The 24,716-nt window shown below is 40.9% G+C and overlaps 1 protein-coding gene across 1 annotated transcript in view; it reads left to right on the forward strand.

The window, feature by feature from the left end:
* FBXO15 (F-box protein 15) overlaps positions 1–18,247 on the forward strand; it is a 52,911-nt gene extending 34,664 nt beyond the window's left edge. The window contains exons 6-10 of the mRNA XM_019545130.1: positions 699–828; positions 3,205–3,287; positions 4,875–5,020; positions 12,355–12,479; positions 17,371–18,247. Of these exons, the coding sequence (XP_019400675.1) occupies positions 699–828; positions 3,205–3,287; positions 4,875–5,020; positions 12,355–12,479; positions 17,371–17,640 (754 nt within the window). The 3' untranslated portion in view covers positions 17,641–18,247. The remainder of the gene's footprint in view (positions 1–698; positions 829–3,204; positions 3,288–4,874; positions 5,021–12,354; positions 12,480–17,370) is intronic.
* Positions 18,248–24,716: the final 6,469 nt, after the last annotated feature.

Here is a 24,716-nt window from a genome sequence, read left to right on the forward strand (position 1 = left end):
TCATTGAGCACTTCGGCCTTCTCTGCATCCTGTCATAAGGTTTCCTTCCCCAAATACATCAATCTGTCCTATTTTGAGTTTCCTATTTGCAATGTTACATCTGTTTGTGATGGGTTTTATTACATTCTCACCCAGGCTTTGAGAGCATCTATACACATGCCTGATGCCTGCTCCAACATGTGCTAATTGGTAAATCATCAGAGCAGACTTGATTAATCAAATCTGCTGAAGTATGCTAATTAGCACACCCCAGCAGCTGTAGCATCATGTGTATTCAGCGTCCCGGTGCTTCAAAACAGTTGCCGTGGTGCTTTAACTACAGTCTGTCAAGCAAGCTTTAGTTAAAGTGCCACCACCACCACCATTTTGAAATGTGAATGTTGAATACATGTGATGCTGTGGGCACTTTTTAAATTAGAGCAATTCCTGAGAGCTATTCTAAAATACGTTCACCCCGCCCCTCCCCCCAGTCCCTCCCACCCTGAACATGCACAAAGATGCCCTTGGAGCCTACCAGCAGGCTGCATTTTGTCTAGAAGTTAGATTTTTATTGCTTTGTATGCTGAACACCTTCAGAGTACTTTGCTTAGTAACATGCTGTTAATTATCCAGGGAGAAATTGAAAAGTGGCTGAACTTTAATGTTTAGTTAATGAGACCCACTCCTGTCTTTGTTTACTTTACCATGTCTTGTCAAAGACCTCGGTGGTGTTCCCTAATTGCTGAGTATGATCTTACTAATTTGACTAAAGCCTCTCCAGTGATTGGTTCTGACAATCTTGTTCAGCTCCTACATCTGGATCCAGGGCTGCTAATGGGACTGTGGAAGGTAAGGATATCCTTTGATATGGTATGTTGTTTATTATGGTTGCCTAGCAAACACTGTTTTTCTCACATGTGTTTAATCATTTATAAAGTAAAAAAGAAACTCTCAAATTTCAATTCCAATATGCATACGCTGGTAGTGAAACGGCTTCAAAATCACAGCTGAATCCTAATAGCCATCTACAGTCAGAGTTCCAGGTATTTGCAGGCTAGCTGGACCTGAATTTTGCAATGCCTTCATTTTATTCTTTGAAATAATTAAAGTATTTTGATATGATACACAGTAAAATAGAATATTAACAGCATGATATCTGCTGTTCAGTTTTGGCCTTAAATTTTATTTTCTGATTAAAGTACACTTGCAGCTTTTATGTTTCTGAATTGACCTTGTGTCATTAGTTCCAAGTTAAGGTGTACCTGTGAGCTCTCTCTCTCTTCTCCCCCTCCCCCCCCCCCAAAGCACTCCTTACCTAATTTGTAGGCTCCTACTTATACACTCCAGAATGTGGCTCTCTCCATGTTGGACTGGATGACCAACCTGTAATATTTTCTCCCCTCCTTCCTTCTCCCTGCTCCACCCTCTGTCCTGTCATTGTCATAGGGTAAGTGGTAACTTGGATCTGTTTGGCATTGTTCTTGAGTTGGCACCTCCTGGTGATTGAGCTTTTGCTAGCTTCACCTGTCCCCATATGAAACTGCAGTTCTATCACTAACAGAGTAGATTCTAGGATGACTGACTCAAGTGCATTCGACTACTACGCATTGCTGCGCTACAGTGTTTCATTATGAAATAGTTTAAACCAGTTGGCATTTAAATGGTCATGGATCTGAAGTGTAAACAAGCCATTGTGGTGAATGGGGTAATTTACATTTCTTAAAGTTATTTTTTTAAGAGTGACTAAAGGCTTAGGCAAGTGACAGCAAATAATTTTACTTCTGATTCATGTTTCTGATATTTCTTTGTAACCTAAGGGTATGTAAATCTGTGGTAAATAAATTAATGGCCTTATCATTGTTGTTTTGAAAGCTTTCTATAGCTCTTGATATGAATGACACCTGTTGCTGCACTGCACAAAGCAAACTGCTGCTCAGTGCGAGAGGACTGTTGTTCTAAGAGTATAATAATGTTTTCCTGTGTTTGATGAGTAAGGTGATATTTAACACAATAAAAGAAGAGAGTCCTGGATGTTAACAACTTACTAAATATCTAATACTGGACTGCATTAGTATGAGTGTCAGCAGATCAAGGGACATGATTTGATTCTTCTTCTCTATTTAGGCAATGGAGGGCCACATCTGGAGTACTGTGTCCAGTTTTGTCCCCCCCTCCACCCCTCCTCCGCCAGTGGAGAGAGTCTGGGAGGAGGCAACAAAAAATGTTTTGGGGGCTGGGGCACAACTTCTGAGGAGGCTGAGGGAACTGGGCTTATTTAGTGTGGAGAAGAGGATACTAAGAGGGGAGTGAATAGCATCTTTCGACTACCTGAAGGCTCATTCCAAAAAGCCTGGAGCTAATTGTTTTTGTGGTGTCATCTGACACCACAAGAAGCAGTGGTCTCAAGTTGGAGCAAGGGAAGTTTTTAGCGTGGATATTAGGAAGAACTATCTCGCTAGGAGGCTAGTAAAGCACTGAAACAGGTGATCTAGAGAGGCTGTGGAATCTCTGTTCTTGGAGGTTTTTAAGACCTGGCCTAGAGAGTCTTTGCTGCGATCTAGTTGGGGATGGTCCTGCCTTGAGCAGGGGGTTAGATTAGCTGACCACCTGAGGTCCCTTCCAACCCTAACTTTCTATGGTTCTGTAATGATGACCAGGCACTTAGCAAATTGCTCTCTTCCCCACCCCCCAATTTTTATTCACCTTTTTCTTTATATGTTAATTATGAAGTGCAGAAATGAATCTTGTGACTGGTATCCACACAGGAGAATTCTATATCATGGTTTGGCAGTGTTATGCAGGTGCCATTATTCTTTTTACATAGGGACTTTACAGTTTACGTATTTCACGGAAACTGAAAAGCAGCATTATCCACAGTTGCTGGGATATCTGGTATTGGCTATGATTTTCCTGTGAAATCAACCAAAAAAAAAAAAAAGCTAGTGGTGAAGGTATACTTTGCCAATGAGTGGCAAGGGGTGGGGCTGCCAGGACTACAAAAAACCTGTTGTTTTGCCATGACTTAGGTCCCTATTTATACATTATTGTGTTTGGATATGATGTATAGTACCAATTTATAAGAAGTGCTTTCTTGTTGAACTATTATTAAAATTGTAATATACTGTAATGATCTTGGAGACTTAATAGGTAGCATGTTTTGTGGGGTTTAATGATGCTTAGGAAAACATTTTTGATAAAATGTATTCCTTCTAATTTAATTGTCAGGAAGGGAATGAGATTGCTTTTGTTGTGGCAAGTCTTCATTATCACCAAATTATTGAGAAAAGCACACTGGGCTCTTCCACTACGTAAGTATCACTTTATCTTTGTATGTGGGATCCTAGGTATAATCTTGTACATAAAGCATTAGGTATGAAAAATTTAAAATGAACTGGTGGTAAAGGAGGTTTATTATTATGACACTAATTATCAATGGTAGTGCTTTCCACAGAGAAGAACTGTTATGCATTAGAGTTGCAATAACTGGCTTAAAAAAAAAATAGAAAGTATGTTTCATGCTAAAACATCCCTTGACTACGTTTAATAAAGAAGCCTTGTAAACTTAATCACACTCTTTTATATAAAAGTGCTTACTGTATATAAAAAAAAAAAAACAAAAAAAAAACCTGAATTGCTTAAGTTCAATTTTTGCAAAAGCTTTAACTTTTTCCCCGCTCCCTCTTCCTCCTTGCCGTTTTTAACTTTATTAGATTTATAGTTTCTATTTTAAACACGTATATAATATATATTTGCAGACGTCTTGGTTTTTTTTTTCTTTTGTCCATTTTAAAATATTCAAAATGAAGATTACTGTCAGTTGGCTTTAAGCAGCTGCTTCTTTTTAACTCTTTCCCCCCCGCCCCCTTTCTCCATACATTCTTTTTCTTTGCTTGCTTCTCCTTGTCAGATTTTTTTTTCATACAAAGCATACCTAATAACTACTGTTTCTACTGCAACCCTTGCTGGGATTTAGTAAATCATTAGTGTAAGTGATTTAGTTTTCTCTTATTGGACTTAACTTATGTGTTCATTTATGTACTTCTGAAAAAAATTACTTCTCACCAGAGGCAACCTTCCAGGTAAAAACTGAATGTAGCTGCTCTTCCAGTAGAAACCGCAGGTGTACAGACACTCAAAATTTTTCTCCCAGAGCAATTGCCACACTACGAGAAAAATAACATAGGAAGTCTCTCCCTGGAGCTTGGACTTGTGTACACTACTTGGCTTCTGAGAGAAGTTGCAGCATAGTTTTCTGGCTCCCCAGCTTTGCTTTCTGTGCACCCCCCGCTTCCCTTGGGTCCAGGGAGGCAATGTAATTCAGGCTAGACTCTGTTGTTGCAGCCAAGCAGGGAGCCCCTTCACAATCTCTTGGTCAGGGGATTTGGGATAAGGGTTTGTTTGTTTGTTTGTTTGTTTGTTTGTTTGTTTGTTTTCCATCAGAGGAGAAAAAACCTAAGAGAATTCTCTCAGCTCTTCTGAACATGTATACGCAGCCAGAGATTCACCATTGTACTCTACACCAGGCCTAGGCAGATTATTTCATTGCCTGTTCCTCTAGTGAAGTAAATGATTTTTAGACCCGTGGCTACAGTAGAAGAGTCCATCTGATGGAAGTTTTATAGGTGCACACTTGAAATGTTTCCAGTGGTAAATTTAGTTAGTTGCTTGTAGTTAGCTTTCTATGGCATGATATTGATCTGTGTAGGGAGTATGGTAAACTCAGCTTAAGCTTCCAAAATATAAATGGCAAAGTAGAACACCTGTGGGGGGTGGGGAGGAACACACGCACACACACACAACCCCTCCCCCCCCCCCCCCCCCCAAAAAAATTGGTTATTTAGTATTTCTTTTGTGCCCATTTATTTTTTTTTCTTGCCTGATTCTTCCTTTTTAAGACTATATGTCCTGCCTGCTCATAAACCTATACTGGATGATGTTGACCCAGAATATGGACTGCATGGCTTCCAACTACACATTGATATGCACAGTGGTGGGCGTACTTATGTGTGTTCTACATTTCGCAATCTGTTCTGCAGAAAAGGTAGAGTTAATGGAAATTGGAAGACTGTTTCATTTTAAAATGGTCCTTCCACGTAATTTTACCTCCTCCATGCCTAGTCTCTCACTTTCCTAAACCTTTATTCATAAACTTTTCATCTCTCTCTTATTTATGTCTGTGGATTTTTTTTTGATGACTAGTGCTAGAGCATTGACAACCTAGATATCATAATGTATCTGTGGGAAAAATATTGCATCTGTAAGAGAGAGAATTTCTTTTTTAGCTTTTAAGACTCCTTTAAAATGTTTGACGTACAAAAAAAAGAATGCTTAAAATAGAAGGTGTTGACAGATGCTATAGAGATATTGGTTTCAAATAGTAGTTGTATAATCTGTTCCAATGTAGCTGTTGTCTTCCCTTTTCTTATAGTAGTAGTCAAAAATGAAGCCAGACCATTGCAACTTTAATTCTGTTGTCTTCCAGGTTAAAGTTGCAGCGATTTTTATTCGCTTATTTTTGAGCTAACTTATGCTGTTTATAGGAGCATGGCCCTGTACCAGGTGTATTATAACAGCGTTACAGCTGTCAGCAGTCCCAGGCTCATTTCAGTGGTTGCATTTTTAACATTTAAATTCAAATTACCTTGCACTTTTTATGTTGTATGCAGAAAGTAAACATTTCTAAACTTTAAAAATGTATATCTGTTTATAAGACGCATCTGTATTTAGCACTGTTTAAAATGCTACAAAAAAATTAGCATTTTATTGGAAAAATACAAAACAGTATTACTGCTGCTTTTTGTTTTGCTGCATGTCCTGGTTTTTGGTGAAGACAGTAGAGGGCAGTAGAAGACAGTAGTGTTGCCATCAAAATTTCATACAAGTTTCAGAGGAGAGTTGCTAGATACTGGTGAGATCTGAAGTGTGAGTGCTTGTATTTGGTGACACCTCAACCAGAATGTCATTAGGGCTGAGAACTTAACCAAAGTGTTAAGTGTATACTTTGGTCCTTGATTCATATTCCCGCAGCTGATTATGTAATAACACTTGATGCATTTGTTTTATGGTAGATCAAAGTCTATACATCATTTTAATCAAATTGATCTTTATTGAATTTCAGCAGATCCTTAAGTACCTTCTCTGGAATATTAACTAATAGGCATTGAGAACATCTATTTAAACTTTTACAATTTTCCATCTCTAGTCCATGTTCTTGTAGCTGTTTCCACAAACTGTGGAGAAAACGTGAAGAAATGAAGATTTGTTTACGGAGCCACATATACTTCCCTAAGAATCTTGGATTGCAGTCACTTTCCACTATTGGTTATTGGAAAGTGTCTCTTGAAGCTCTTCTCTTCAGATTCTAAAAAACCGTGGATTTCTCTTTGACTGCTGCAAAGTCTGTTTACTTGCAGATTTTGTACTCTTTTGGCCATATTTTTTTTTTCTTGGTTGTCCCAAGTCTTTCAGTATTATCCTCTGCTGTTTTGGCTTGATGTTTGTTGTTTTGGCCCAAGGCATCTTTTATGGGACAGATTGTTCCATGTGTCTTAGGCCTTTTTCTAGGATTTTTGGGGGGCTTTTTGTGTGGATGTTTTTTTTTTGTTTTGTTTTTTTTTGTTTTTTTGTTTTTTTACAAAATTTTCATGCAACTGATTTGCACCGAATTTTATATTGACCCACACATTTTAAATAGTTTATCTAATTCTGGCAGAAATAAGTAAATTTTGCCATGGTGAGAGAACATTAAGGAGGTACAGTAGACTTCCAACTTGCATGTATATTGTATTCCTGAGAAACCTCACGTATGTTGAATTTGCGTGACTTGAGGTAAATTTTCCCATAGGAAATAATAGAAAAGTGAGGGGTTGTATTCCTTAAACCTCACATTTATGATACCAAAGGTACCAAAATGAAACCTTTTTCAACCAGTACTTTATTTATTATGTTACAAAAATGATTTGTAAATATATGCTGCTAGCACAGTGGCAACACTGAGACTGAGTGAGCCTCCAGAATCCTGCTTGGGAATCCAAGCTGTGCGTAACTCTGTTTGACGCAGTCTGCGCATCTTGCAAGGTGTTTGCGAATGATGCATGTCTTGGGGTGTGTTTTTCTGCTTGGATGTTAATATTAATTTGCATAAATGTGAGACAGGTAAGCCAAATACGAATAAAACGGGTCTGCTGTACCTTTTGCTTGCACAAATTGCACACTGTATCTTATAACAGTTATCGTACAAATTTCAGTTTTCTTTTACAGCAAAGCCTATACTGGTTGGTTGGCAAATCAATGATCAGGTTCGTTTTCCACCCTCCCAAAATAAGTGCTGAATGGTAGCTAAGGAGCACAAGCGTAGTCTCCCCTTTCGCTTCCTTATTGCAGCTTTTTCATGTGAGCACTGACAAACCTGTGTTCAGATCCTCACCCCCAGTGCTTCCTGCAAATCTGTTTAGTAGGGCACTAGGGACCAAAATCCTTCCTTCTTGTCTAGTTGACACCTACAAGACCCATCCCTCTGAATGACAGTTCAGCTCTGTTGCTTTGCCCTGCCTTTTGAACCCTTGTCTATGTCTATACTTATGAAGTTTCCTGTTAGAGTGTTGTTGTCCGAGTGGAACAAACAGCAGTTATGCCACTTCCAAGAGCAAAAATAATTTCTCTCGCTTTGTATAGCTGTGTGTCTACTGGAACTTATGCTGCTAAGGGACAAAAATGGTCAAAAAAGTCAACCCCCCTGTCTTATTTGTACGGGTTCAACAAAACTTGGAAGTGCCTCTCAGGCTTGAGCATGTTTATTTCTTATTAGTCCCATTCCCTCCACTACCTTCACCAGATTCTGACCTGTGCCTGCTGTGTCTTGATCTACCCCTGTGCCTCTTGTTACTTAGCAGACATACCTGAAAGCTCACCTAAACATCTTGTCCTGAGTTTCTGGGCAAAAAGTTCCCTCCCCACTGGCCACACCTTGCATTTTTATACATCAGGGCTAAAACGTTTTGAAAAGCAAATGAAGTGCCACTAGCTTTCCTTGATCAGGGATGTGGGTGTTGGGGTGGAACAGCAATGAATAGCAGAGTGGCTACATGTTTTTTTTCTCAAAGAAGGCTGCGAAGTAGATTGGGCTTTCATAAGCGAGAAGGCTGGTGGCTTAACAGGAAGTGTGAAGAAAGAAAATGCAGCCAGGAGAGGTCCTGAGCAGTAGTGGAGCCTTACAAAAAGGCGGGGAGCAGAGAGGAAGTACACTAGAACCCAGAGGATTTGTAGCTGGGTGACATACAACCCAGTTAACTTGTAATGCAATGCCAAGTAAAGGATGAACTACACAGGTGTTTGCTGTAGTTTTTACTTCAAAGGGCACGGCTGGAGCTCCTTAGCAGTCCCATGCACCTGAAGGGAGAACCTGAACCCTTTGAAAATAAAAGCTGGAGCAACTCTGTATTTGCAGCTGTAAATGACCTCCAGCTGGTTTGCAAACCCTAATCTTGGCAAGGGCTGAAGCACATAACTTATGAACTATGTGTTTGTTCTACTGTAATTGTGTGATTCGGACTCTCTCTTTTTTGAGGAAAAAGGGTAAAATTGTATTGGGAGCAGGAAGGTGCATTCATGGAAATGTGGTCAGTGAGGGCAGTACCTTTTTAAGAATGTTTCTGTAAGGCTGTAAAATCCCTGAAGAAGTTAGATCTCTAAGAGTCTTTTGATCTTCCACAAAGAAGGAAGAAGTGTAAAAATGGGTTTAGAAGTTCAGTTCATGACTAACTTTTTTTAAAACTAAATTCTTACTTGCAAAAAAATGAGTTGACAGATATAGATGAAACGGTCAGAGAAATGATAGAACTCTGTACCATCTTTTTATCAGGTCTGGCTTAGACTCCAGCAGTCAATGTAAAGGGACTTGGTATTTGCAGAATAGCTTCCTAGGTGGTCCATCCACCGATGTGGTGATTGCTTTTGTAATATTGGCGATACCTTGAACTTCCTTCTTCTGTTGGCAGCATGGATCTCCCCAATTTATTCTGTTTCCATCAACATATGATTTTGTTTTTGCGTGGATTTGTGCATTGTGGAATAACTGTTCCTGTTTGAATTTTATTTGCAGATAAGTAAATATCCCTTTGAGGAAAATGCTTGGTAATTGAGGCTTCTTTTAAAGTTCTATTTGTAAAAGCTCTGCTTAAAGCTAGGTATTTATGCCAATTTCAGTTTTTTAATACTGGTTTGATGTAACCTAGGTTTGGAATTTTACTTTTTAGATAAGCACGATCTCAACACAACCCTTTGTAGCTGGAGTTATGTGGACAGGCCTTAGCTTCTTAAAAGACTCAAGCATTGGCTTTTGTTTCTGGTGAACAAATGCACTTTCGTCACCAGCAATAAGTAAGTTAATCAGATTACGTTTGGCTTTTGCTGACTTAAGTTCTAGGTGTAAGATGAAGAGTCCATTGGGGAGTTTGATGCCACAGAAAAGAGGTGACAACTTTTCTCTCTACTGGACAGAACCTTCTTCAGGCTGGAGGAGAAAGAGAGGGTGCCTCCACATAGGGTTCCTTATGGCTAATAGAGACCCAAACATGTTTACAGTGGTAAAATAGCAAGGTCAGATGGAAGATCCACTGAGCTGGTCTTTCCCCAGTTGGTTTATGGAAGCATTGTTTTGTGGAGACAGCTAGGGCAGTGCTTCCCAGATTTCCTCAGCATGTCTCCTCACTCCTGCCCCACTGTTGCATTTAGAAAGCGGGTTTTTAAACCTAGTGCCCCAAGAATTGACCCAACACCCAGCTGATCAATAGGAGAAGGGCTTTAATAATAATGCCACAAGCAAGCTTATAAAAACCAAATGCCAAAAATGACTCCTCAGAATAAAATGAGCTGCTCCACAAAGTCCTACTACATATTTAGAGGTAACAGTGTTCTCTCACCGATTCTGGCAAAGGAAGCTGGTCCAGTCTTGCAGTTTTCACCAACCAGGATCTGTTGCTGGTTAAGCTGGCTGCAATGTGGCAGTGATCTCTCTCTCTGCTTCTCCTGGAGTGCACACTTTGCTGGCAAATTCTGTTAGTTCTTATACTGTTTAATTGTATAACCTCAAAGCACTTTTCCTTGATAGCTGGCCGATTTTTAGAGTCCAAACAGGGAGGAAAAGGTATTGATCATCATATTGTAACTATTAATTGCCTGGCTCCTGTTCTTGCATTGTCTAGGTATAAAACTTGTGCATCTCTGCAGGGCCTATAATAGTAGGTCAATTTACAGGTGATGGGCCTGAGCAGTCAGACAGGATACTTAGAGGTGTCACCAAACCTGTCTTGGGGTATTTGTATATCAACCAGGCACATTAGCAGTAGCTTGTACGGGTGATGGTTTGTTCTTCAAACTCCAAACATACATTGAATAGTTTAGACATTTTTAACACGCTATACCTTAGGATGTTTGTTGGGAGAAGTGTTTGTCATGTACAGGATATCTTTTCTGTAGTTTTTACAAGTTTCTCTTAAGATTAATATTTATGTTTCCTTTTAGTTGCTAGGTCAATTGAAATGCGTATGTAGCTTTCTTGCCTTTACTGGCTTCTGACACACGTGATAAGTGTGTCAGTTCTCTGTTGACCATTTTCTTGATTTGACATAATGTGGCACAGAATAAAACCAATTGGGGTTGCTCTATTTTGTATGGTCCCAGCTGTCACTTTTGCACAAGATGCATTGTTATTTTAATTTGGTCACAAATATTGTGTAGGCCTGGCTGAGCTGTTGCTGTATTCACCATCAACATTGCAATCCCCCACCCCTCCAATGTTGCTCACTCCTGACCTGCAGCCTCCTGGTCCTGGGAGTGAGTGGCACTGACAATGTGCAGTGCCCAACCTCCAGCTGCTGTGGCTAATGCAGTGTGTGGAGCCTGGCATCCATCCCTCCACCCCACCGTCCCCTCCCCTGTGGGTGGCATGGCCAGAACAGAGCCAGTGGTGGGGGTGGAGGATGCAAACTGCCTGCTGGAGGCTTGGGGCTCCCTGCTGGCCTTCCCCCTGGGGTCTGTAGCCTAGTGGGCTGGACCTGGGATGTAAGGAAGTGCCACACTGGCATGGCTGCCAAGCTGAGGCACCCTCTGCCTACCTGGCAGCAGTGGGGGCACAACTCCATGCTGCTGCCACACCTCACCTTGGTGGCCATGATGGTGCAGTGTTCCCTCCTGCTCTGGGTCCCACCTGCTGCGCTGCAGAGGCAGCTCTTGCCTGGAGCTGGTCCAGCTCTGTTACAGCTTTTGTGCCCAGTTGTGGGCACAGAAATCTCACAACCCCAGCTGCTGAGGTTGTGACGCCACTTGGGGTTGTGACTCAGTTTGGGAACCTCTGTTTTACAGCATTCAGAACTTCCCCTCCTTAATCTAATCTGGCAGCAACCCTCAGGGAAGCAGTCAATCGTACACAAACACCTCCCCTCCCTTGAGTGGGTTCTCTCTTGGCTATAGTAGGGCCAGTTCCATCAGGAAAGCATAATTTAAACTGCTTTCTCTGCTGGCAAGAATGAGTGGCACCCTATGTTTGTATATGATTGAGGTGATGAACGGAGAGCCGCTCCTGACTTGCTTTTCTTGTACTCACATAGTGAAGATGATTATCCTGCCTGCCTTCTCAGTGAACAACTTTCAACTGCTTTAGTATTTCTTGTATTTAAAGAGCTTTGTTTTTTGGAAAATGTCCTATGAAGAAGCTCTTATTTTAAATAACAAAAACAAAAAAAAGCCCTTACTTTCCTTATCAGAGAATTAGTTCATTAAGACAAATGCCAAACTGTAATCTAACCTCAGAATTTACCACACTTTTTTTTTATTTACTAGAAAAGGAAAAACATCCCATTTAAAAAAAAAAGAAAAATTCTTTCCTTATGGTTGCAAACAGTACCAAATTTAGGATAGATATTAGGTTATGTTGGCTTGCTCCATTTGCAACTAGTTTTGTATCAGACAAAGTAGTAATGAAGCATCTTTGCTTTTTCTCCCCTGGTGTTAAACATGATACCTCTGTGATAACTGCAGGGTTGAGTGATTGGGTGACTTGGGATTAAATTATTTCACTTGAGACTCCTATCTTGAAGCCACTGTGTGACTTTCAGACTTCTGTACTTGAATGAAATAAAAACCCCAACTTTTCTATCCATTCTTGTCTCCCAGAATCAAAGCTGTGTATGGTGACTTGATCTGTTTTCATAGCTAGGTGCTTATGAAAACTACTGGATACATGTCAGAGTTCTCTGTTGATCTGTAGAGGACAAATGCATGGCTTAGAGATTGCAGCAGAGAAATAAGGACATACAAAGGATTTCTGGCTTAGTTTGATTTGTCATTACATAATGATAAATTTGTTAATCTTTTCAGATTACATTCAAAATGGATATTTGAAGATTATGGTTATAGGTTTAAAAGATAATGCACAGCACTTACCTCTGATTGGGAAAGTTGGATTTTTCTGGAAAACATCTGTATTTGAAGGCAATATAAAGGTAAATGAATAGGTTTTGTGGAAGAAAATAGTTTTTTCAAAATAAAAGTAACACCTAATATGTGTATTTAAAATTGGATAGTTTTTGTTTGTGAGAAATCATTTCAACTGAAAAAACCTCCTAAAATCGAGGTGTTATAGAGGTCAAACGCTAACTTTGTTCTGTTGTCAAACAGTCGCTCTCTTTTGGCAGAACAGGCATGCAGAATTTCTAAAAGAGCGCCTTCTGTGAATTATAAACATGTTTGAGTATGATAATGCATTTCTAATGTATTTACTTTTTTTTTCTACCTGGGAAAGTGGGAAACTTCAAGCTCATTAATTGCCCATAATGTTGTTACATTCTTTTTCGGACTGATTTTTTTTTTTTTTTTTCCTGCTTTGTTACCCTGAATCAAGATGTCGTCCTTTTTTCCCCCCTCTGTCCGTTTTAAAATGTCTAGAAAGAGTTCAATTTCTCCATTTGGTTTTATCAGTCAAACATTGTATTGGATAACCAAAAGCAGCTGAAGCTAGAAAGAACCAAAATAGATGAATATCTGTTGGAAAGATTCTTAAAGCAATGACCATTCGTAAGTCAGATCTGTAATGCTCAGTAGGGTGATTTAAACAACATTTTTGGCTTCGGAAAAGCTTGTGTTGGGCCAGAATTTGTCAGTGTAAAGTCTGTCTCTAGTCTATACAAAGGTTTTGATCAGCAACATTTGTGGGATGTTAGCACTGGCTCACATGGCTTGTTAAACTGGAGCAGAAAAGGTCTTGATGGAGTGAAATCTGGATGACTTCGCTTAAGGATATTCCTAGCGTCAAGGGACTTGAGGCCAAATGCCATAAAATGGTGGCACTTGTACTCAAGACTGCTAGTCAAATGGATCAATAAGACCATAATGGAGGTTGAAATGAATGATACTAACATTAGACTCTATCTTAATTCTGCCTGCGTGTTTTAAATACTGTTTACATCTATTTTATAATGCATAGCATCAGATGGATTAATAACACCACCGCCTCAAAAAACCCCAAACAGAATTTTATCTGTATATTCAGCTTTTACATGTTCTGGGGATTTTATTGTTATCATAAAAAAAGAAATAAATGCCCATGCTACCACTATGAGGAGCAAAATTTGGGGGAATAGTCATGCGTGTAATGCCAGAACAACCTGGATCATAGAAAATTAGGGTTGGAAGGGACCTTAGGAGGTCAGCTAGTCCAAGCCCCTGGTCAAAGCAGGGCCTTCCCGAACTACATCATCCCAGCCAAAACCTTTTGTCTCTCTGGGTAACCTTTTGCAGTGTTTTGCTACCTTCCTAGTTGAATTTTTTCCCTAATATCTAACATAAACTTCCTTTGCTACAACTTGAAGACTGTTGCTCCTTGTTCTGATAGACTGTTCTCAGTGGAGGCAGATATCTCCATCCTCTTTCAAACCTCCCTTCAGGTAGTTGAAGGCTACGGTTAAACCCGTCTCCTCTTCACACTAAATAAACCCAGTTCCCTCAGCCTCTCTTCAGAAGTCATGTGCCCTAGCCCCCAAACCATTTATACTGCTGCCTGCTGGACTCTCTCCAATTTGTCCACATCCTTTCTGTAGTGGGGGACCCAAAACTGAACACAGTACTTCAGATGTGACGTCATAAGTGATAAGTAGAGGCAAATAATTACTTCCTTGACCTGCTGGCAACACATCTACCAATGCAGCCCAATATGCTGTTAGCCACCTTGGCAACAAGGGCATACTGCTGGTTCATATTCAGTTTTATTGTCCACCGTAACTCCCAGGTCCTTTTTTTTGCAGAGTTGCTGTCCAGCCAGTCAGCCCCCAGCCTGTACCAGTACATGGGATTGTTCCATCCTAAGTGCAGGACTTTGCACTTGTCCCTGCTGAATCTCATGAGATTCCTTCTGGCCCAGTCCTCTAATTTGTTTAGGTCACTCTGAATCCTAGCCGTACCATCCAGTGTATCTACTACTCCCCCCAGCTTGGTGTTGTCTGTAAGCTTGCTGAGGGTGCAGTCTATACCATCTTCCAGGTTGTTGATGAAGACATTGAACAAAAGTGGCTCCAGGACTGATTACTGAGGCTCTCCACTTGATACCGGTTGCCAATTAGGCATTGAGCCATTAATTACTCCTGTCTCAGCCTGATGCTGCTGCCAGTTTTTTCTATCCATCTCATAGTCCATTCATTCAGCCTGTACTTCCTTAGCTTGCCTGGGAGTATGTTGTGGGAGACTGTATCAAAGCCTTCCTAAAATCAAGGTACAACACATCTGCTGGTCTCCCTGTGTCCACAGAGCCAGTCATCTCATAGAAGGCAGTCAGGTTGGTCAGGCTTGACTTGACCTTGGTGAATCCATGCTGACTATTCCTAATTACCTTCTCCTCCAAGTGCTTAGAAATGGATTCCTTGAAGATCTGCTCCATGATTTTTCCAGGGACTGAGGTGAAGCTGACTGGTCTGTAGTTCTCTGGATCCTTCTTTTTCCCTTTCTTAAATGTGGCCACTGTTTGCCCTTTTCCAGCCATCTAAGACCTCATGATCATCATGATCGGCCACTGTTTCCTGCAAGACACCACCAAGAGGGACTGCTCGCACTTCAGGCAGCCCCCAACCACAGCTCCAAACCCAGACCTGGGTGGAAGCCTCAATGGTTAGCGGTCCTGCCTGTACAGATGCAAGCAGTGGCAGTGGCTTTGGCATTGTGATGTCCTCCAGCCATTTCCCTGGGACTCTTGATTTGCCTTCTTTCTTTTACTGCCCTTCTTCTAACCACACCTTCCCTAGCAAACTCACCTGGAAGCTGGTCTGTTTATTGCTCATTGTCCCCCAGAAGTTCAAAGTTTCCTTTTTTCCTGCTTCCTTGCATGAAGCTAAAAGGCTCTCTTCTCAAAAAGTGAAGGGGGGGAGGTGGGGCAGAGGGGATGGGAGGGAAATTGGCCTGCAAACTGCTCACACCGATTGCTGGCTCCCTGACTGCTCAGGGTGTCTCCTTTTTATACCCTGCTGGGCCTGCACCAGCTCAACCCTGCTCGTTAGGGCTTCTGTCAGGCCCAGGCAGCAGTCACTCAGCCGGCAACACTCCCAGCTTCTTGGAGCACATGTCCCAAACATGCACAGCCCACCAAACAAACCCTCAGCAAACCAAAGGCAGCTCTGGATCACTTACCTTCCCTGGGCAGGATCTGGTGCTCGTCTTCTCTTCCCTTTTTGCTCCCAGCAAACTGCCTGCAAACAGTTTACCCTGGTCGCTGGCTCCCTGGTCACTGGATATTTTGATGAAGCCTTAAAAATTAAACAAACAAAAAACTGCCAACTTTAGGCATCCTGTTGGGTGGGAGGGAAACCTGCTCTGTAGGTAGTAATTAAATATGGCATTCCTGATGCAGGATAAAGGAACCCAGATACAATGGGAAAATTGAAGCAGAGAAGTCCTTGATGTGGAAAACTGCTGGTCTAAACTTTTACAGAGTTGCAGCACCTTTCCACCTCTTTCTGAATGTAGTGAAACCCCTGGTGAGAAGCACTGCTGGTGCTGCCTCGGCTTATGCCTGATGCACGGTCAGTCTGGGAAAGCCTATGACACGTGCACATTTCTGCTGCATTAGGACCGTGATCAGCCTAAAGCAGGCAGGAGCTGCTTCATGTTGTATAGCTTTTCCTGGTCTGGCTCTCCCTGTGCTCATCCATGAAAAAAGTGCACAGGTGGAACTGGCCTATATGCCTCTATTCCTGAGTGTTGGAGGGGCCCATGTATACTAACACAAGAATGTTTGTTTGTTTGTTTGTTTGTTTTTCTAACTGACAGTCTACAAACATTTTACTTAATCAACCATTCTTTTACTGTCAGTTTTTAAAAAAAAAACCCTTCAGTTGGCAACCCTACTTGACTGCCGCAGGGGTTGTATACCATGCTGCTCCCAAAACCCACTCCCTAGCTTTATTTCTGCCTCCCCACCCCAGTTCCAGCAGACATCTCCATCTGCTGCCTTGCTCTCCCAGCCTCTCTGTCCTGTCCCAGCTACAAGGAACTATGGAAGTTGCAGTGAGCCAGAAAGCCTTGACAGATGGTTTGCTGCAGCGTGTGAAGCAGAGCTCCTGTGTAAGCACCAGGTGGTGCTGCTCTGCTCTCTGCCCAGCATTGATGCTCGACTAGCTTCTTCATGCAACAGATCTTGAAACAAGCTAATGACTTTTTTATGGAATTCATGGGCAAGTGATTTTTTTAGACTGACTTTTTACAGACTGTCCATAAATGTTATGGGTAGTTGGCAGTCCTGGGTGGGATGGAGAAGGCTACAGCTGAATCATTTGGATCTCCTTTAGGCTGACAACAGCCCTCACGAAGCAGAATTGTGCATGGGGCAATTTTACCTGGTTGCTGTTGTGACAGCAATGCTTGCAGTGCAGCATCTCAGTTGAGAACCACTCATCAAGACCATTCAACTTCAGACGTTCGTAACTAGCCTATGTTATGCAAGAGGTCCAACAACAAGACACTAAGTGTCACCCAATATTAAGATCTCAGTTTATAGTATATCTACTGAATTGTTGCAGGTAACTTAAAGTATTCAATATTATACTTGTCCTTTTGAGAATTAAATCCTGTGCCATTTCACAGAGGGGGAAAAACTGGAGAATGTTTCTGACTCTGTGCAACCTCTATGTTAAATCTGGGACTGGGACTGATACACAGGCTCTGCTCGCTTGTGTTCACTGAATGACTAAGCCTGGAAAAGCATCAGTGGCTTGGAGGGACCTCAAGCATGTGCCCTAGAGCTGCTTTCAGACTTCGTCTGCATGGCACTATCTCAGATATTTTGTGTATATGTTATGCGTGTGCATAATGAAATGGCACAACATAAGTAAATATTTTTTGTTTGTTTTTTAGAACTGTTACGTGATGGATATCACGGTCTTGGATGAAACTGAAAAACCCTTTTGGTGCTTCAGTGCCCCAGTCTACATGAGACCATCTTCTAAGACATCTGGCCTTTATGACTACATGGGGTGTATCTATGACATAAAATATGTGGATTCAGATGGGAAAGTGCACATTGAGCTTGTGTGGATGGATAATACCAAGGAATATTATATAGTGAATCTAATCCTTTACATAAGCACCAAAAAAGTTAACAGCTGGTATGGAACAAACTATTGATACTAATATATTGATACTAATAATTTCCGCAGATAACTTTTTAAAAATGCTTCCTGCAGATAACTACTTGTTTGTTTTGTTTTGTTTTTTATAATTAAAAGTTCAAATGATTCTGTAATCCAGATGTTACAGGTTGTTTCATGCTATTTTTTTCTGAAAATTAATAAATTGAGTCATAGTTTCTCTTGTAGCTGGACAATAGATACCTAATATCTGTGCTAATTACTAGGTATGATGGGAGGGAAGAAAAAAAGGAAAAAGATCAATGTCACTCTTGTACCATACCATCTGTGATGGTCAAGAGTGTCATTCTGCTTCCGGGTGTGGACTCGCTTATATTTGGAGCCATTTAAAAAGGGCAAGACCTATTACATTTTAGTTGTATGTGAACATAACACAATGATATAATTGTAGCAAAACCACTCAACTTTTACCCCGGATGAAGCAGCATTTCAACTGGAATGGTTTTGCTATATTTGTATTGTTCTCAAATAGTTTATACAGAATTAGAATGTAACTGCTGTCCTCTTGAAGCTTTCCCCTTTTGAAATTGTTCTAACTGTGCACTATTAATTTGTGGATATATGTAAATAAAAGATTATTATCATCACTCTGACCTACACAGTTTCTGAAAGCTAAAATCTGCGTTGAAAAACCACAGCCTTAAAGTTTCAGTGGCAAGGCAGCGCAGCTTTAGTGTTGATTTGTGCCTCTGTGCTGTTCTTACAGATTGTGGAGGATACTTTTGAAGAATGAGCAAATTTAGGCAGAAGTTTTTTGTTAGTTTTTTTTTTTTTTTTTTCTAATTTCAGAAAATGTATTCAGGTTTTTAAATTTTTTTAGATTACAAAACAAAGATGAATGATGCATGGATTAAGGTAATTAATTCACAAGGGGAAGAGTTCTCCCAATATAATTAAAACTGATGGCTTATATTGCTGTTAGCACAAGGAAAATGCATTTAATTTTAACTTTGTTTATATATTCCAGTAAATACTTTCAGATAGGAGCCTAGAATTATGCACTGAAATCCACATACCAGCTGTTAAATAAATGTTCTGATTTTAAGGCATTTGTCTTTACCAGCTCCCATTGGTATACTTAACAGTCAGTAACTTCTGTAGAAACTATTTAACTGTAGAAACTCAATTTTTGAAAATTTAGGTTTGTATGCTTAATTTTTCACTGAGGATAGTCAGTGGTAAATTTAGAATGTAATTTTGGTTCTTACTTGAAATCTGCTGGAAGTGAGCCAGAGTAAAGACTGCAGCATTGACACACTCTGTCATTTTATTATGTGGGTAACATTAGCATATTGCATGTCCATATAAATAAACACTAAGTTTGAGGTTTTTCCTCTTCATTGTGGAGGAGGAAGTCTGACTATAATATCTGGCTTCTTGTTAATTAAATATTTTCTTTAAAATATATCAGTATTCTTTCTGTATGTAGATTTGTATTGGTTCGCATGAGCCAACTTTTTTTTATTTAAACAGTTGAGCTGAGCTTAAGTATTTGTTCTGCAGATGCAGAGACTCCTTTTGTCAACATTTTTGTTTTGTTTTCCGAGTTCTTTTTAATGTAGTTGTTTGAACTCAAAGAGAATAAACTATAGTGGATTGTGTTAAACAAATAAATGTTTTCAGTTTGATTTCTGTTTATCTTTGCCAGTCAGGAAGTGGGCAACAAACCAGTCTTACTTCCGTTTGTCTGTTCTAGTCCAATCACATTAACTTGCTATCCCCCGCCCCCCAACTCTTTCTGGTCATTTATAGGGACTCGGTATCCTTGTTATAGAGTGGGCTCAACTTGGCATATTCAAGAAGATAATAGAGTTTACCAAAACTAAACAATCCTTTCAAAGTTTATTTTTTGTCATTAGTAATAGATTTTATTTAACTGTTTTTATTTGTAGTAAACTCTTAGAAGAAATGCTAAACTGATGGCATTGAAGCTCTTTGTGTGTGAACAGTCAGGGTACAGTATGCCAAACTGTTCTGCAAGTGAGCTTGAGTCCTGATTTTTTTTGTTTGTTTGTTTGTTTGTTTTGTTTTTTGGGGGGGTTTTTTTGTTTTGGAAGGAGTCACCTTTGCCATGGAAAAAGTAGAACACAGGGCAGCATGGCATCTCAAACTAACTTGTTAGGCCACAGCTACTTCATCAGATGCAATGAAGGGACTTGCAAAGAGCAGAGGTACTGAATAGAAAGGAATATGGTCACTTTTTAAATAAAAGGGATTTAGAAAAGGAGAGGGAAGGAGCACTGCTGAAAAAGGTGAAGGGTTAAACAAAGCAGTTTTCATAGAGAGAGATTTGGGTTATAAAAGGTAGCTCAAGTAATGGGATAAGAATTGGGTGCATCTACATGTGCAGTTAAGGTGAAGAAATAAATGTTGGAGTACTTTGAGCCAGAGTGAACTGTTCCTGGTTGCAGCATCTACACATGCACCCAGGACAGCAGCTGTTTGAGCTGGGCAGAGGATGCCTAGGCTGACAGGGGGTCAACCCTGAGCTCCGGGTGGTGGCATCAGGCTGCAGAGGGGCTGGCTGGGACATGAGGGTGCAGAACCTGTGAAGCTATGTGGCTGGTGGCAGCTAGGAATATGGCTCCCATCTGGTCACTGTTTACACATGCATTTCAGTGCAGGTAAGTACTTTGCTGTAAGATAATACTGTTTCTGATATTAATTTTCTACAGTAGAGTTAATTTGTTTACCATCCCCTAATACCAGTGCACTTGCAGACTGTGAAGCTTTACTGTGGAGCTAAGTAGTCAACTCCTGCAGTAAAATGCACATGTAGATGCACTTCTTAAGACCAGAATAAGCACAATCCAGTCTGTGGACCCCTTGTTACAGAATTTTGTTCATCAAATTGTTTTTCCTCTAAGACCAGGTTTTTCCCCAATTCAACATGGGGAGGGGGGAGGAGGGGGAGATGGTATGTGTCTTGTCTTGGATTCAAGTACTGGCTTATTGACCCAGGGTAGGCAGTGGCTCCAGCCCCGCTCAGTCCAGGCTGAATCCGTGGCTGTAGCTGCTGCCTGGAGTGCTGAGAATAGGAGGTAAGCAGTCTGCTGCAGAGATGTCATTTGAATTTGGGAGGCTGTCTATAAGCCAGGATGGGTTTATCCCGTGTGGCTACCTTGAGGTGTTCATATTTTTCCAAGAGGGGTTGGAGGTCATTAATGATGTCTTGAGTGTTCAAACTGGGGGTTGTAGGTGACAGCCAGAAAGATTCTGTCATCCTTGTCACAGGACTGATATAGTGAGAGGTCAGAGTGTGGTTCCAATCTGGCTGTGTTGATCTGAGTGGCTATACATTTGAGATTGTATTGTAAGTGTAGGAATCCTTGCTCCAGATCTCCAAGGTGTGGATTCTGGCTGGTGTGATCAGAGCAAATGTGGTTGTAACAGAGCTTGGTCAAAGATGACAGATTTAGTGGTATGGTCCCCATATCCTTTTGGCCTTCTTCCTGAGACTGCGGACGAAAATGCAAATTAGTTCCAGTTGCTTTGACAGCTTTGTAATGTGAACACTTGTCCTTTGTGACCTAGATTGAAACCACCAAACTGCTGTTAGATGCTAACAGCTTTCTTTCACTATGGACTTCAGCTGAATTTGTTGTATAAACGTTTTACATTTAGAATATAAAACACCAGTAGTTCTGTTTGTTTAAATGTCATTTCAACTCCTATGGCATTTAACTGAAAATGGTATGTTACACAGAGGAACTAGTGTAACACTGACAGCATAATGAAATTTCTCAAGAAAATATACATTAGTGTAGGCTCTAAAACTGAAACAAATGTAGCTGTCTGTTCTTTATTAAGGGAGCTAATGGGAGAGGGTTTGAGGTAACTGTTTAATAGAACTGTCATGCAGCAACTTGCACCTGGTGAAAGAGTAGCGGTTGACCTACAACAACATTGTTCCTAGTTTAACTCTTAGCAGTTTGTTGGCACTGGATTTATGACCTTGTTTCAGGTGGATCCAAACCCTCAGACCAACCACTACCTCTCCATTTGATAATGGGTGAATTTTATTGATATACAGTGATAGCAGATAAGAATAATGTAAACAATTCTATACCTACCAGTCCTAGAGTTGTCAAGGTACATCTGGCCAGTATGCGAGATTCTCCCTGAGGTTCTCTTGAATGCTAGATGTCAGCAGCCTGGAGGTCAAAGACTGAGGCCCACCCTTCCAGTAGGGTGGATGAGACAGGCTGGTGGTGTGCCCCCTGTCCGTGCTTGCCTTGGGTTCCCCTCTCAGAGACCCTTTGCTGCTCTGAAATCCCTCCTTTTGTATCCTTTTCCTCATCTGATGACTTTTCATTTCTGGGCATTGACTGATTGGTTTCTCTATGGTCATCACACTGTCCATATTCTGTCCTGTTAGCATATTCCTTTGTTTCACAAACCCATCACATGCAAGCATCCTAATTCAGTTATTTACCAGTTTCCCTGGATTTGGTCCATCTACCAAAACTGGAAATCCCTTGGGCTCTGCAGTTTAGCATCTTGACTTGCAGAGCCTCTTATCTCAGTCTGGGTACACTGTTCATGCTATGAAGTGGTATGGCACATATCTTCAATTTCCCAGCCTGTATGTCTGCTTGCTGCTTGCCTGTCTCAGACACAGTGTGCCTGGAAGGAAACTTTGTCACAAGCAGGCTTTTAGAAATCAATTGACCCTTGCAATTCCCCATGGACCATTCTTCTAATGCATGTCTACTTTAACTAAAAGCCAGTTCTCAAAAGCAAACCTCTAAATACCACTTTCTAACCATCAATGTGGAATCTAGAGAGATACCTGAGAAGAAACTATTTTCCCTTTCATTTGTGCCCAGCCCCCTCCCCCCTTTTTAAAAAATTCCTGGGGAAAAAAGTCTACTTGTCCATGGTCAATTTGGAGGAAAAGTTAATCTCAAGCCATTAACTTCTGCAACAACTAATGTATATTTGCACCTTTCCCCAGGCATTCTGTGGGAGGTGCTGCTTTAGAGCAGACATGACTCACCTAGTCCCACTCTGCGTGTACTTGGAAATGAAATGAAGCTATACTGAGGGGGCTGGATGTACACTGTCATACTGTGGGTAGAAGCAGACGTCGCCTTTTTATTCCTTCTATACTGTTGCAACAATTTATGATGGCGCAAAGCAAATAGACCTCTATATCCTTTGTCACACCATGAATTCTCAAATTTAGTCGCAACGTATGCTGTTTTATTGCAGTGGCTACCTATTTATTTACAGTGGGAGTGCAAGCTGCCTGTGTGGGTGTACTCCAGCTGCCCCTGGTAGGGGCTCTGGGGGCTTGAGGGATCTGGTCTTTAACACCTTAGGAAATCCTCAAACTTGGTAAGCATCTGCCTCACCTTTCTTACTTACCTAGATGGACCTTCTGGTGTCTTCAGGGATGCATGTTGGTAAGCAGGGAAAGTCAGGGTTTCCCCACTTACAAAGATTCATCTCTGAGGTTTCCTTCCCCTGCCGAGAAACCTTTCCTCTTTTTTTTTTTTTTTCCCCCCCCCCAGCAACTGATTTTTTTGCACTGGAACTGGAGCTGTCCTGATGCTGACAATCCACTGGTACACAGTCAATTATGGGTAGGGATCAACCCAATTCAGGAAGGCAGCTGGCTGATTTTCATGAGCAGATCACGGTGCTGGCTGCCATTTTCAAGGACTAATTGCTGAGACCCTCAGTCCTCTGACTGGACGAGGGGCCCGAGTAGCCATGTCTCCCACTTCTGATTGGTGGAGAGGGTGGTCTGTTGTATAGCCCTGCCTCTTGCTGCTGATTGGAGGAGGGGCAGGGCTGCATGATGGGCAGCCCTCTCATCTAATCGGCAGCAGGGGGTGGGGGTGGCAGTATCTTTCCTGTTCATCTTTGTGCTGGCAGCCCCTTTCCCTCAGGCAGGTTGCATGGTGGGGAGGACTGCTGGTTCCCATTGGAGTCAACATTTTTTTTTTACTAAGTCTTTTCTCCTAATGATGTGATTTAATGTGTTATTGTGTAATTAACACATGAATTGCATTATCAATGTAACATGCTGGGGGCTTGAGTTAAAGTTGCGGTTGGTAAGTGATACCTGTAGTTCAGGCTGTACCAAAAGTCAGGGGCCTGGTAATCCAGAACACATAAATAGGGTGGAGAGAACCAGGCAGGAGGCAGGCAGGCAAGGAGGGAGAAGGTGCAGATTCTGCAGGTCATGAAGCATTAAGCAGCTAAAGCCCAAATGAAGGTCCTGGGCTTTATACGCAAAGACCAGCCTGCTTTCCTGGCAGTGAGCTTGACATTTGCAGCTGGTGTCACTTTAAAACCAGGTGGTCCTGCTATGCAGGCTGTCTTTTAACAGAAGCCAGTGCTTCTCTTCCTGTGTTGTCATCTTCCATACCAGAGGAATATTATATACATACATACAAACAAAGCCAACCAAGTCACCAGTTTCAAGCCTTTAATTAAAATATGAGCAGCAAAAACAACTTTCTGTGAATATGTTTAGTCCAAACACTGTTTTTTAAATCACATTATTCATTATGGTCCATCGCGGGTATTTTTGGACCTTCCTATAAAATGTAAAGTAGTGCTCATTATTAGAGACAAAATTTAGGATTAGAGCAGATTGGCTTTTTGAATAACGCTGCATTTCCTTTTGACTGGAACTACAAATGAAAACAAATCCAAGAGTTGAAGGAAGCATTTTTATTTTTATATGCCTCAAAGACAGTCATCTAAGTAAAAAGGAGAAACCAAAAACTTAATGTGTGTATTTAACTATCATCTGACAGAAAGAACTGATAATGTCTTTAAAAGGGTAATTTACCTTGTAGGCAAGCATAAAAACAGTAGTTATGTTTATTTTTATTACATGTATAATAGTGTTCATTTAATATAATCAGCTTAAATTGCATTGAAAAGGGATCACTGATTATGAAAAAAAAGATTTAACAAAAGGGCCTTTTTAAAAATGACTGTAGGAATAGGAAAGTTGTCCTTTTCAAAGAAGACAACATCAGAATGTTAATCTTGGTATTTATTGTTTCACTGTATGAATAAATTCATTCATGT

Source organism: Crocodylus porosus, unplaced genomic scaffold (genome assembly GCF_001723895.1).
Source record: "Crocodylus porosus isolate Cpor-Errol unplaced genomic scaffold, CroPor_comp1, whole genome shotgun sequence".
Lineage (NCBI taxonomy): Eukaryota > Metazoa > Chordata > Crocodylia > Crocodylidae > Crocodylus > Crocodylus porosus.